This window comes from Hyperoodon ampullatus (genome assembly GCF_949752795.1).
Source record: "Hyperoodon ampullatus genome assembly, chromosome: 3".
Classification (NCBI taxonomy): domain Eukaryota; kingdom Metazoa; phylum Chordata; class Mammalia; order Artiodactyla; family Ziphiidae; genus Hyperoodon; species Hyperoodon ampullatus.
In genome coordinates, this window is record NC_136916.1 from 88,388,163 (window position 1) to 88,403,327 (window position 15,165).

The 15,165-nt window shown below is 37.6% G+C and overlaps 1 protein-coding gene across 1 annotated transcript in view; it reads left to right on the forward strand.

The window, feature by feature from the left end:
• The window catches only part of SECISBP2L (SECIS binding protein 2 like), a gene marked incomplete at both ends in the record, with an annotated part of 60,273 nt that overhangs the window by 42,905 nt on the left and 2,203 nt on the right, over positions 1–15,165 (forward strand). Inside the window, 2 exons of the mRNA XM_079698878.1 lie at positions 2,067–2,221; positions 9,728–9,947. Of these exons, the coding sequence (XP_079555004.1) occupies positions 2,067–2,221; positions 9,728–9,947 (375 nt within the window). The remainder of the gene's footprint in view (positions 1–2,066; positions 2,222–9,727; positions 9,948–15,165) is intronic.

The following is a 15,165-nucleotide window of genomic DNA, read 5'->3' on the forward strand; positions in this document are numbered from 1 at the left end:
CTAGCCCCGCAAAGGAGCAAGTGAAAAACCCAGCAGTGGCGACCCGACAGCTGGTTCCCGGCGGTGCTACCGCATAGCTGGATGGCTCATTTCTGGCCTATTCTACTTTAAAATTTTTGTATTACTCTCCTTTGATGGCTCTTTTCTCTTAAAAAAACTAGGAAAAAGATACAGTTCTCCTTCTTGGTCTTTGACTGTGGACAGGAGTCAAGTGTAGGCCAAAACATATGTCTCATTATGGACCCTAGGTTATGTAGGCCATACAAACATAGTGCCGTGTTTTGATTCTGAAGCCCAAGGTCATTACGAGTGGTCTTTTAAAGGTCCAGTTAATAGTTTCCACTGTTGATAAAAAGGATAGGGTCTGCTAACCAACTTCTTTTGACCGTGTTACTTAATGATCATGCTACTTTTGAATAAGCTGAATGCCTTCCCTACTTCTCTAGGTAAATGAGAGATAAATATCCTCTTTTATGAAGAGGATATGGATTTATGTGATCATGGTCTGTGGCATTCTTAATAATAAATGGCCCTACTTTCTAATCATCCTAGAAAGTTTACAAATCAATTATTCTAAAAATAAAGAAATTATTTTAGTAACATTTCTATCTTCTAATTGATGTATGGTTGACCTTTCCAAACCATAATTATTTTGAATGAACCTGAAAACATTTGGGCTATCTGACTTTATGATATCAATCAAATTTTTAAAAAGAAATGTTTCTATTTTTGGAAGAAATATTCACAATCTAATTTTAAAGGTCTGCTTTCCATTGTCCACTTATAACTAATTATTTGCCACTAAATTTAAAACAATTTCAAAATCAGTTTCCAGTCCTGAACACTTGGGTACTGAATTGGTCATTAGAGGGGTATATTTTAAATATATTAAACAACATAATTAATGCTCCTCAAAGAAACACTTTCAAATAATTTTCCTTTTACTATTGGGGCATTCTGATCTTGCCAGAGAGACAAAAATAATTACATCCATTGTATGAAAGACAGAAGTTGAAAGGTTCTCTCAAACTATGTAGTAATTAATAACAGTACCATAACATCTGTAAATCCCAAATTCCAGATCAGTTCTTACATAATGGTTATGATATATGCATTTTTACCATAGTTCATTGAGTTTTTCCAATTGGGAAATCAATCTCTCCTGTCTCTTATTTAATATAAGCCAACATGATTGTAGAAACAATATGACAGAAGTGACTAATGTCAGAAATGAAAATGGGCTCTCTAGATAGCTATCCTACCCTATTTCAGAAAAAAAAATGTAATTTGTAATTTTTATATCCTAAAATTACTGTTCAGGATAGAACATGATGATTGTATGATGCAGCAATATTTTATATTCCACTAAGAAAGAAAAATTCTATCAATCCAAAGATTCCATTGATTGTAGAATGCTACCCTAGTTCAGAGTTGTTAGTATGTGGTAAAAATTTTGCATCTTAAAATCAGTTAAATACAATATTAAAAAAAAAAAAGATATAGGTCTCTGCCCATTTATGGTGGAGATTTGTCTCTCAGAAACCAGCAGTAACAGAGGCTTTTGTACTATGTTGTGCACCGTTATTTGTCCTTTTTTATGGAGGAGCCACTTCAGGTGATTGGAGTAGACAGAGGCATCAAATAGCCGTAGCAGGCAGAGGGGAAAAATACCAGTAAAAACAGTAATGTATAATCGGTCTTATTGCATGTGATAGGTTGCTTACTTGAGCTGAGAGATTAGATAAAGGAATCAGCCACTATTAACAATTTTAATTAATTTTAAAAAATGAAAAATGTTTATTATATTGAAATTTGACTCCTGCTATACTAATCCCTGTGGAGAAACAAAAATATTCGCATTAAAGGAATATAGTATTTAACTGGGAGAAAGAAAATATGTACATAATATCCAAATATAGTACAAATTCAGATAGGCAAATGTGGTGAACAGCCTAAGTGCCACAAGCATTCATGGACTCCTTTGCTGCTGTGTTTTATGCTGTCGGGTGCTAAAATAGCTCTATTTAGGAAATAACTAAAAACTTCTCTACATGTTGATTTCTCAGGTGGCCTGGATGAGGCTCTCTATAATGTTATAGCCATGGCACGGGAACAAGAAATTCCTTTTGTGTTTGCCCTTGGAAGAAAAGCTCTAGGACGCTGTGTGAACAAGCTGGTTCCTGTTAGTGTGGTGGGAATCTTCAACTACTTTGGTGCTGAGGTAAGACTTAGAAGATGCAGTCCCTCACTGCCCACCCCCCATAGTACATCTTCTTTGGACACGTGCCATTGTTACGTTTGAGCATTTGGAGAAGTGATATGATGACTCTCCAGGAATGAGTGGAAAATTCTTGAGTATTACATTTCCTTTTTTAGTGTTGAAAACATTTGCGTAAGTCAATCCTATAGCATTGTGAAAAGATTTTAGCTCGTATTTCTGCTACAGTGATTTTTTTTTTCTGGGTTCAGATACATAGTACTTGACAATATATGTAACTGCTGGGTAAAGGTATCCAGTATTGTACAAAGTAAAACAAATTTCTTCAGTCTGTATGTTGGGTATATTTTGTGCTGCTAGGAGTCAAGAGAGAAAAGAATCCTTTGTTTGGAGAGGATTTTCCTTTGAAAATGAAATTCCTAAACCAATTGAGAGAATAATTCTACACCCATGATATTTGTCTTCCTCTCATAGTCGACTAATACAGACTTTGCCCATAGGAGCTGATAAATTATAAAGTAAATGTTATTTATTTAGAGTAATGCTTATTAACTGATAACATTTTAAGATTGGTGGGGTTTTTTGAACGTGTGGGGTTCTTTTTAGAACATCATTTGACTTGTGGTTTTTACATTGAAACATTTTCAGTTGTACTTGTTTTAAATTGTATACAATCTGTGCATACAATAAGACTTTTTAATGAAGTTGGTTCTAAAGTATTTTGTGACACAACTGACGGACCATTTTCTCTCTTCTCAGCCATACTATTTATGTATATTTAAGTGTCTATCTTTCCTATCCAGTCACCATACTGAATACCCCCATCCCCCTATCCATTCAGTTTCTCTCCCACTGCCCATTAAATTATCTGTCTACCCACCTACTCTTTTTTTTTTAAATTAATTTATTTATTTATTTTTGGCTGTGTTGGGTCTTTGTTTCTATGTGAGGGCTTTCTCTAGTTGTGGCAAGTGGGGGCCACTCCTCATCGCGGTGCACGGGCCTCTCACTATCGCTGCCTCTCTTGTTTCAGAGCACAGGCTCCAGACGCACAGGCTCAGTAATTGTGGCTCACGGGGCCAGCTGCTCTGCGGCATGTGGGATCTTCCCAGACCAGGGCTCGAACCCGTGTCCCCTGCATTGGCAGGCAGATTCTCAACCACTGCGCCGCCAGGGAAGCCCCTACCCACCTACTCTTTACGATCATGTAATTAATATTTGTCCTGCCATTAGCATCCCATGCTTTTCTCAGTTATAGATATCACACTGCTTTGTCATAGTTAATGTGTTTCATCATGTAAGTGTGAATTCCTCAAGGGTAGGACTCTTGTCTTTTTTTTTTTTTTTTGGCATCTTTATTGGAGTATAATTAACTTACAATGGTGTATTAGTTTCTGTTTTATAACAAAGGGAATCAGTTTTTATCTCCTCCCTCTTGCGTCTCCCTCCCACCCTCCATATCCCACCCCTCTAGGTGGTCGCAAAGCACTGAGCTGATCTCCCTGTGTTATGTGGCTGCTTCCCACTAGCTATCTGTTTTACATTTGGTAGAATATATAAGTACATGCCACTCTCACTTTGTCCCAGCTTACCCTTCCCCCTCCCTAGGTCCTCAAGTCCATTCTCTACGTCTGTGGCTTTATTCCTGTCCTGCCCCTAAGTTCTTCATAAACATTTTTTATTTTTTAGATTCCATATATATGTGTTCACATACTGTATTTATATTTCTCTTTCTGACTTACTTCACTCTGTATGACAGACTCTAGGTCCATCTACCTCACTACAAATAACTCTATTTCGTTTCTTTTTATGGCTGAGTAATATTCCATTGTATATATGTGCCACATCTTCTTTATCCATTCATCTGTCAATGGACACTTAGGTTGCTTCCATATACTGGCTATTGTAAATAGAGCTGCAGTGAACATTGTGGTACATGACTCTTTTTGAATTATGGTTTTCTGAGGGTATATGCCCAGTAGTGGGATTGCTGGATCATATGGTAATTCTATTTTTAGTTTTTTAAGGAACCTCCATACTGTCTCCATAGTGGCTCTGTCAATTTACATTCCCACCAACAGTGCAAGAGGGTTCCCTTTTCTCCACACCCTCCCCAGCATTTATTGTTTGTAGATCTTTTGATGATGGCCATTCTGACTGGTGTGAGGTGATACCTCATTGCACTTTTGATTTACATTTCTCTAATGATTAGTGATGGTGAGCATCCTTTCATGTGTTTGTTCCCTATCTGTATATCTTCTTTAGAGAAATGTCTATTTAGGTCTTGTGCCCGTTTTTGGATTGGGTTGTTTGTTTTTATGATATTGAGCTGCATGAGCTGCTTGTAAATTTTGGAGATTAATCTTTTTCAGTTGCTTCATTTGCAAATATTTTCTCCGATTCTGACGGTTGTCTTTTCTTCTTGTTTATATGGTTTCCTTTACTGTGCAAAAGCTTTTAAGTTTCATCAGGTCCCATTTGTTTATTTTTGTTTTTATTTCCATTCTTCTAGGAGGTGGGTCAAAAAGGATCTTGCTGTGATGTATGTCCTAGAGTGTTCTGCCTATGTTTTCCTCGAAGAGTTTTATAGTGTCTGGCCTTACATTTAGCTCTTTAATCTATTTTGAGTTTATTTTTGTGTATGGTGTTAGAGAGTGTTCTGATTTCATACTTTTACATGTAGCTAGCTGTCCAGTTTTCCCAGCACCACTTATTGAAGAGGCTGTCTTTTCTCCATTGTATATTCTTGCCTCCTTTATCAAAAATAAGGTGACCATATGTGCGTGGGTTTATATCTGGGCTTTCTATCCTGTTCCATTGATCTATATTTCTGTTTTCGTGCCAGTACCATACTGTTTTGATTACTGTAGCTTTGTAGTATAGTCTGACATCCAGGAGCCTGATTCCTCCAGCTCCGTTTTTCTTTTTTTTTTTTTTTTTTTTTTTGTGGTATGCGGGCCTCTCACTGTTGTGGCCTCTCCCGTTGCGGAGCACAGGCTCCGGATGCGCAGGCTCAGCAGCCATGGCTCACGGGCCCAGCCGCTCCGCGGCATATGGGATCCTCCCAGACCGGGGCACGAACCCGTATCCCCTGCATCGGCAGGCGGACTCTCAACCACTGCGCCACCAGGGAGGCCCTCCATTTTTCTTTCTCAAGATTGCTTTGGCTATTTGAGGTCTTTTGTGTTTCCATACAAATTGTGAAATTTTTTGTTCTAGTTCTGTGAACAATGTCATTGGAAGTTTGATAGGAATTGCATTGAATCTGTAGATTGCTTTGGGTAGTATAGTTATTTTCACAATGTTGATTCTTCCAATCCAAGAACATGGTATATCTCTCCATCTGTCTGTGTCATCTTTAATTTCTTTCATCAGTGTCTTATAGTTTTCTGCATACAGGTCTTGTGTCTCCTTAGGTAGGTTTACTCCTAGGTGTTTTATTCTTTTTGTTGCAATGGTAAGTGGGAGTGTTTCCTTAATTTCTCTCTCAGATTTTTCATCATTAGTGTATAGGAATGCAAGAGATTTCTGTGCATTAATTTTGTATCCTGCTACTTTACCAAATTCATTGATTAGCTCTAGTAGTTTTCTGGTAGCATCTTTAGGATTCTCTGTGTACAGTATCATGTCATCTGCAGACAGTGACAGTTTTACTTCTTCTTTTCCAATTTGGATACCTTTTATTTCTTTTTCTTCTCTGATTGTTGTGGCTGAAACTTCCAACACTGTTGAATAATAGTGGTGAGAGTGGGCAACCTTGTCTTGTTCCTGATCTTAGTGGAAATGGTTTCAGTTTTTTACCATTGAGAGTGATGTTGGCTGTGGGTTTGTCATATATGGCCTTCATTATGTTGAGATAAGTTCCCTTTATGCTTACTTTCTGGAGGGTTTTTATCACAAATGGGTGTTGATTTTTGTCAAAAGCTTTTTCTGCATCTATTGTGATGGTCATATGGTTTTTCTCCTTCAATTTGTTAATATCATTTATCACATTGATTGATTTGCATATATTGAAGAATCCTTGCATTCCTGGGATAAACCCCACATGATCGTGGTGTATGATCCTTTTAAAGTGCTGTTGGATTCTGTTTGCTAGTATTTTGTTGAGGATTTTTGCATCTATGTTCATCAGTGATATTGGCCTGTAGTTTTCTTCCTTTGTGACATCTTTGTCTGGTTTTGGTATCAGGTTGATGGTGGCCTTGTAGAATGAGTTTGGGAGTGTTCCTCCCTCTGCTATATTTTGGAACAATTTGAGAAGGATAGGTGTTAGCTCTTCTCTAAATGTTTGATAGAATTCGCCTTTGAAGCCATCTGGTCCTGGGCTTTTGTTTGTTGGAAGATTTTCAATCACAGTCTCAATTTCAGTGCTTGTGATTGGTCTGTTTATATTTTCTGTTTCTTCCTGGTCAGTCTCAGAAGGTTGTGCTTTTCTAAGAATTTGTCCATTTCTTCCAGATTGTCCATTTTATTGTCATATAGTTGCTTGTAGTAATCTCTCAAGATCCTTTGTATTTCTGCAGTGTCAGTTGTTACGTCTCTTTTTTCATTTCTAATTCCATTGATTTGGGTCTTCTCCCTTTTTTTCTTGATGATTCTGGCTAATGGTTTATCAATTTTGTTTATCTTCTTAAAGTACCAGCTTTTAGTTTTATTGATCTTTGCTATTGTTTCCTTTTTTTTCCATTTATTTCTGATCTGATCTTTATGATTTCTTTCCTTTTGCTATCTTTGAGGGTTTTTTTGTTCTTCTTTCTCTAATTGCTTTAGGTGTAAGGTTAGGTTGTTTATTTGAAATGTTTCTTGTTTCTTGAGGTAGAATTGTATTTGTATAAACTTCCCTCTTAGAACTGCTTTTGCTTTTGCAGGTTTTGGGTCGCCGTGTTTTCATTGTCATTTGTTCGTAGGTATCTTTTGATTTCCTCTTTGATTTCCCTTGTCTTTATATCCCTGAAAACCTTTTACATTACTCGAGGATAAGCAGGGATTAAATGTTTGTTTAATTAATTGTATGGTAGATGTATATCTGCCTGTTACGTTAAACTACATGTGAGAATTTAGGTGGTAAGTAGCTCTGTGGTAAAGACACATAATAACAATGTACTCTTTTGTTCACTATTAGAGTTTATGGAATAGGAATGGGATCAGGGTCAGGAAAAGGGAATATGTTTGTTTTTAATTGTATTGACTTCTTACTGAACTATGTATATTAGGTTATATCTATGATATTATATTATAAAATGTTTGGCAGTTTTGTTTGTACATTGCTTTTCTTGCCTTCTCCATTTTGAGGTAGTAAGTTATTGTTTAAACCAAAACACATTCATAAAACGGAGGTAATGGAAGTACTGATATATTGTCAAGTGTGTCTACTCATAGTAATGTGGTAGTGCACCTACCCTATATTTACCATGTAATAATTCTAACCTTTGAATTAAGCTTTCTGTCCTTACCCTGATATTCAAGGCTTTTATTCCCTAATAGCTTTTCTCTTCAATTTTATTTTCTCTTCTTCTTGCATATTGTTTTATTCCCAACAGTTTCTGTGTTTTATTTATATTGTAAAACCAATGTTAATCTCAAAATTGCATATCCATAAGCCTTTTTTTTGTTGTTGGCTTCACTTAAGTGCATGGTTTGTTAAACCTTGCAAACAAATATTTATGAAGTCTCTTACATGTAACTCATGGGGGCTGCTTTTAACAGAATCCATCCCACTTTTTAAAAATAAGTAAATCCTGAATATATTTTTTTTTTTTTTTTTTTTGTGGTACGCGGGCCTCTCACTGTTGTGGCCTCTCCCGTTGCGGAGCACAGGCTCCGGACGCGCAGGCTCAGCAGCCATGGCTCACGGGCCCAGCCGCTCCGCGGCATATGGGATCCTCCCAGACCGGGGCACGAACCCGTATCCCCTGCATCGGCAGGCGGACTCTCAACCACTGCGCCACCAGGGAGGCCCCTGAATATATTTTTGATACTACTAGCACCCACCCCTTTTCAAAAATCAATAAATACAGTTAGCAGCAGTGTTTATTGTACCTGTATTGTACTTTAAACAGTTTAAACTGCAGCTGGGTAAAGCACATTACTTATGTTTTTCCTGCTTAAGTTTAGTTTTTAGAGATACATTATTCCATAGTAATATGACACGTTTGCCATGCATTCATGTTGCTATGGTTTATATTTAAATGACAGTGCCTTGTTAAGAAAAAAAATTGTGCTGTACTTTGTCTCCATTGTCTGAAAACATAATTTTATATATATAATGAAACATATTCTTACAGGTGGCCAGGTCATATTTACCATCTGAAATTTTTTACTTAATGTGTGGGTATATTGCATTCTGATACTAAATCAAGGCATAAAACAGGAGTAGAATGTTGTTGAATTGTGTTGAATTGTGATGTAAGAATCACTAAAAGTCATTTGATGTAACAATCACTAAAAGTCATTCTTTGGTTGTCTTTCTGGTGACTGTGAAAACTTCCGTTTTCTTTAGACATCGTTAGACGTCATAGTTATTGAAGTACAGCTTTAATGCCTAATGAATTTTGCCATTTATTAACACAAATGAGCTCTGTCATTTACAGTTTCACTGGGATTATTAATTCCATTCATGTTCATTCTGTTTTGCTGATGGAAGAACTTCTGGTTAACTCCACATTCTATTTCCAGGTTCTTTATTCTATTTTTATAATTAGCCTTTCATCATTTTCAAGGCCGCAGCTAGCCATACCATCACTTCTTTTTGGTCTTCTTGTAAAGAGTTCTTTCAACAAGCAAACATGATAGGGAACTTTTCATTCCTGTGGAGACTGCCATCTGCTTCTGCATCCTTTGATATCACCCTGCATAGACTCATTCCCTTATATTCGAACCCATATAAGATTCTTCACTGTTCCCCAAACAAGCCTTGAACTTTATTAAGTCTGTACCTTGGTTTATGGTTTTGCATGCGTGGCTAAGAATGTACTATCTCCACTCCTCAAAACTGTACCAGATTTTCAAGGCCTACATTAGGTGTCATATTCCTTTATGAATTCTTCACTGATGCCCAGCAGTTAGATGTTTCCTCCCAAAGCTAAACCACTTTGTACATCTCAAGGCATTTAAGGTATTGTCCCCTGAATCATCGTCTCCTGTCCTCTCCTTTCAACCATATGGAAGGTTCCTTGAGAGCAGAGGGGTGGTTCCAGTAGTCTTTGTACCCACTATAGTGCCACATGCTAAAGGGTGCAGTTGTTGAATTGATAAACTCTGTAAGAACTTTAATATAGCATATTTAGTGGCTCATACTGAATCAAGAAGTTGCCTCAGACTTGTGAGAATTAAATAAACAATATATGTAAGTTACAGAGTATTTTATAAGGTTCTGTGCTTTGCATACCATTTGGATTTTGTGCTGATAGAAAGTGTATCCAATCCTGAAAGAGTAGAGGTATTTATTGATAATGGTAGTAGTAAAGAGTATAACAAAAAATGGACTGGGCAAAATCTCTTTCTTTTTAGAGCCTGTTTAATAAGTTAGTAGAACTCACTGAAGAAGCCAGGAAAGCATATAAAGATATGGTTGCAGCAATGGAACAGGAGCAAGCCGAGGAAGCCTTGAAGAACGTGAAAAAGGTGCCACACCACATGGGGCATTCTCGGAATCCCTCTGCAGCAAGCGCCATTTCTTTCTGCAGTGTTATTTCTGAACCCATCTCTGAAGTAAATGAAAAGGAATATGGTAAGTTATTACATACCATTTTAAATGACTGAAATTTTGAAATAATTTAATGATTAATGTCATTTTAAAAATGACTTTCCATGCTACCTTTTGTTTTTATCTTCTTGATTATTCAAATTTTGCTCACATTTTTGGTTTAAAAATTGCATTACACATGTCCATTGAAAGGAGAATATTTGGGGCTGAGAGTTTCTGTGAGACCCTGAAATTAGTCACATTTCCAAAATCTTAAAAAGAAAAAAAAAATCCCAAAGGGATTTAAAAAGCCAAATGTACCATTCTTCTGACCTATCACTAAGTAAATAAATTCTAGGAAGTTTTATTCTAATACTTTATACTTGATTATTAAAATTTTGTATTTACTGTGTAAACAAAAGACCTGAATATTCACTCTAAACTTATCAAACGTAGACTTGTGACATTTGTCTTGAGTTAAATCTGATGGTAGTGAAAAAGAATTATAGACTAAAAACAGTATTTATGTATAAGGTTTAAAGTAACAATAGTTACTGTACTCTGCATTTTAGTAGTTTCCTTGCAATGTTTCTATAATACTTTGAACACTAGTACTAGAATACTAGATCACTTTCTTGATCTAGTTTCTGATTCATTTCCCCTGTTCTTTTTAAAAAATAGTACAGCCACCTCCTTCACCTTGGCTTCTTGTTTTTCTTTTCTCTTTTTAGTCTTATCTGAAAGTTTGTCAAATAGCTTGTTGCCAACTAAAATGTAACATGTAAAAAACTGAGTCATCGCTTTCTTCCTTTCTTCCCACACTTCTCTTTCCTGCTCTCCTTGTCTGTGATTGTAGTTAAATATTTGGAATGCTTTTGACAAAGCTGCAGACCAGAGGCAACTAACAAGTTATTGTGCACCTTTCAGAAACTGTTGGTCAGGGAAAGGTGATTCTGGCTTAGAGGCAGAGATGTTTCTTTGGCTAAAGTGATACTAGTTGAAAGTAAAGAAGATAAAGAACCAACTTTGCAAATGAAATCATTTCTCTATATAGTGATATTCCAGATCTCAGAGGTAAACTGCAAGTTAAATTCCTAAAGCTGTGGGTTTGGGGAAATGACGGTGATCTTCATTTGGGCACATAAAAAGAAAAGTTATAAAAAGAACCTCTCAAAGACTTAGAAGATGTTTTAAAAAAAAAAGCACCAGATTTAAAGTGTTCAAAGATTGAAGCCTTGGCTTTTCCACAGTCTTCCTAGGGTATTTAGGCATAATTGATTAATTTCTGAGCCTCAGATTTGTCTTCAGTAAAGTGAGGAGGGTTTGTCTAGATCAAGTATAAGGTTTCATTCAGAGCTAAAGTTTTGTGAGCTAATGGCTGAATTCTAAGAAGGGATTTAGACAGAACCTTAAAGATTCTGGCCTATGATCTGATTTATGAGGATGTCAACAAAATAAGTGGAAATAATCATAAATAATTTGCTTTGAGAGTAAAGCACAAAGTTACTCTCTCGGTATCAGATGTATTCAGCAACAGACATAAAACCCACTAATGGGGCTTCCCTGGTGGCGCAGTGGTTGAGAGTCCACCTACTGATACAGGGGACGCGGGTTCGTGCCCCGGTCTGGGAAGATCCCACATGTCGCGGAGCGGCTAGGCCCGTGAGCCATGACTGCTGAGCCTGCGCGTCCGGAGCCTGTCCTCCGCAACGGGAGAGGCCACAACAGTGAGAGGCCCGCGTACCGCAAAAAACAAAACAAAACAAAACCCCCACTAATGTGGCCTGAGAAATTAGGATATTAATTATTTCACAATGTTGTCAATGTCCCTAGTTCTTTCCTTTTTTCTATTCTTCCATTTTCAGTCTGTGGCTTCTTATTCTTGTGCTTATCATCTCATGTTCATAAATGGCTGCAGTGGCCCTGGGCATCACAACAGTTCAGGCAGGAGGTTCAAGCAGTATGCTCTTTTTATCAGTGAAGGAAACAATTTTCAGAACACTTTGCCTTTTGTTTCATTTGGCCAGAGCCGACCATGTGACTGCTTTTAGCTGCAAGGGAGATGTGGGCAAGAGAATATCTGGCAAAGGCGAATGGGATAGTCATGATAGTCTAAGAACTATTTTAATTCCTCCCATGGGACTGTGTTCAGGTCCATCTCAGGTTTGGGGGTTCTGTTAGCCAGGAAGAAAATGGGGAATGACTGTTGGGTAGACAACAAATAGTGTCTCCCATGCCATTCTGGTGCAAGATTTCTAAAATGTTTTCTTGTGATTTCCACAGTTTAAAGAGAAAACAAAGCTGGGAAAGGGATGCTAAACGTTGGTAGAATAGAAAGGTTCCTATGATAGTTCAGTCTTACTGTTCTTTGTGTACACCATAATTGTTTTCTTTGCTTATGTTTTCCTTCCACCAGAGCTGAGTCTCAATTTTGTCATACTTACATGAAACAAATAGTTTCAAACATAAATCCCAACTCAGCAGTATGTTCTTTGAGATAGAAACCTGACACCTAACGGGCACTTGACATATAATAATAATAGCTCACTTACTGAATTCTTACTAGGCACTTTTATTAAGACATTTAATCCTCTGAGCAGTCCTAGTAGATAAGAGATATTGTACTGCATATTACAGATGAGAGAACTAAAATGAAGTGAGGTAAATAACTTGCCAGTGTCACACAGCTGCTAAGTTTGACTCTAGAATTCTTAGCCAGTGTGATGTGAATTCCTTGTGTGTTGAATGAATTTCCAGTAGGACCATACGGTAAGTTTTCAGTAACCACTTGTGAGGGGAGGACTACCTCTATCTATCTTGAGTTTCCAGCTCGTTCTCTGCCACCACACCTTCTTCTGTAGGGTCTTGAACTCATCTCTGTGTTCCTCTACTATATACAACTATCTAAAGATGGACAGCTTCCCTCTGTGTACTGACTGAAGGGAGAAATACACACACCTCATCCTCTGAGAAACCAACTAGTGTCAAGGTTGAAAAGATAGTTTCACAAAGAACCAACTAACAAAACAGGAAAGCATAGAGGGGTTAATAAACAGCTTTATTGACTAAATTCTAAAGTAAACAATTCAGAATCAAGGTAGGTTTGGATCAGTAACATTTTCAGGTTTGTTGAGATCTTTGACCCTGCCTTTACATTGCTTCCTAATCCCTTCTTCAGAAGTGGGCTTCTTGATGTGCTATTCTGGCTTTAGACTCCTGTATTCAGCCCAACCCCCTCCCATCCCCTCCCCGCTCCTCCAACCAAAGACGGCATTTTCATACTCGCTTTGTTTCTCCCCATCACAGTTATGTGTTTGTGTGCTCATTAGTTGTTGATCAGGCTTCACCTATTACTTTAAGGTGGGACCCTGGACCCTCCCCGTGGATATGTGACCTCAGTGGCTCTTTGATCATTGCGACAGGTCTCTTGATGGCTAATCACGGAGTCCCTTGTCTCTGCTTCCAAGGTCATATCTCCCTTTCCTTTCCAAAGGACCTGTCTGGCTTTCAGCTCACCTACCTAGTAGCTGAATGCCCAAGACAGAGCCTGGAGAGAGATCAGCCCTGCTCAGTTTCTTTTTCCTGTTCCTTTGACTCACTGTCAAGGGAGAGGTGGGACTTTTTCTAAGACCCCACATGAATCCTTATAGTACTTTTGAAAGAGGAAAAAAACTGTTGGAAGGAAATATGTGTACCTAAATTTTGTAAATTGTATGGCTTTTGAAAGTTTTTTTCTGCGTAATTACATATATGGGTGAAAATTTTCATTTACTCTAAAGGCTTATTTTCCCAGCCCATACTGTATGCCAGCCACAGGAACACAGAGATGAGTGGGAATGAGGAGGGAGGAGGGAGTAGAACAAAAAACAAAAAACAAATGCTTTTGAACCAAATATGCAGAAAGTGCTGTGGGAGTTCAGGTTAGTGACGGTCTTAGGAAAATCAGGAAAGACTTCACAAAGGAACTGACATTTAAAGGTGGTTGTCAAGAATGAGTAGGAGTGTGAAGGGTAAAGGAGGAAAACACATCTCATACAGAAAGAACAGCTTATGCAAAGCAAAGAATTGTAAACAGAAAGGGTGTGACTTCTGTGAGCAGTGAGAATTCAAAGTGACCTTGAGCATGGAATGCATGGCTGGGGGTTAAAATGAATGGGACCAGAAGGATAGATTATGAAGGGTTTGGTTACTAAACTAAAGAGTTTGGATTACTAGGGTAATAAAAAGCCAATTAGGCAGTGATGTGGTCAATTCACAAAACCAATTAGAAAGATATAGTAGATGTACATGGGCTTCCCTGGTGGCGCAGTGGTTGAGAGTCGCAAGATAAAGGAGGCTTGAGCTAAGGCAGTAGTGACCAAATTTAATAGTTTTGGGGCTAGAAGTGACATGGTTTAGTTATGAGTTCAGTGGAATGAGGGGATATAGTAAGGGAGAAAGATAGGATCAAGGATTACTATAAGGTTTCTTCTGCTTTGAGACTGAAAAGGATGTTATTAACTGAGAAAGAGAATAAAGGAGGAGGACTAGATTTTTTTGTCATGAGGTAGGAATGCAAGTGGAAAGACCTGTTCTACATTTGAAGTAGCTGCAGGAAAGGAAGGTGTTTTTCCCAAACCATGCGCCCTGACTTCAGGTGGCCAAAATATGGTCTGTAGCAATATATAATTGATAGGGGGTAATCAAGTTAAGTGTATTTGTATGAATAGGCTTGCTTTATCACTACAGCTTGATCATTATGCCTGTAAAATGCAAATAGCAGCTACAATGCAAATAGAAGGGGATTTTTATTTTTTAAGAAAAGGCAAAAATAAGTGGGACTACATCAAATCAGACAGCTTTTCTGTACAGCAAAGGAAACCATCAACAAAATGAAAAGGCAACCTACTGAATGGGAGAAAATATATTTGCAAATCATGTATCTGATGAGGGATTAATAACCAAAATATATAAATAACTCATACAACTCAATAGCAAAAAAAAAGTTCAATTTAAAATTGGGCAGAGGATCTGAATAGACATTTTTCCAAAGAAAGATACACGGATGACCAACAGGTACATGAAAAGATTCTCAACATCACCAGTTATCAGAGAAATGCCAGTCAAATCCACAATGAAATATCAGCTCACAACCTGTTAGTTGGCTGTTATCAAAAAGACAAAAAATAACATGTTTGCAAGGATGTGGAGCAAAGGGAACTCTTGTGCACTACTCATGGGAATGTAAGTTGGTGCAGCCACTAAGGAAAACAATATGGAGGTT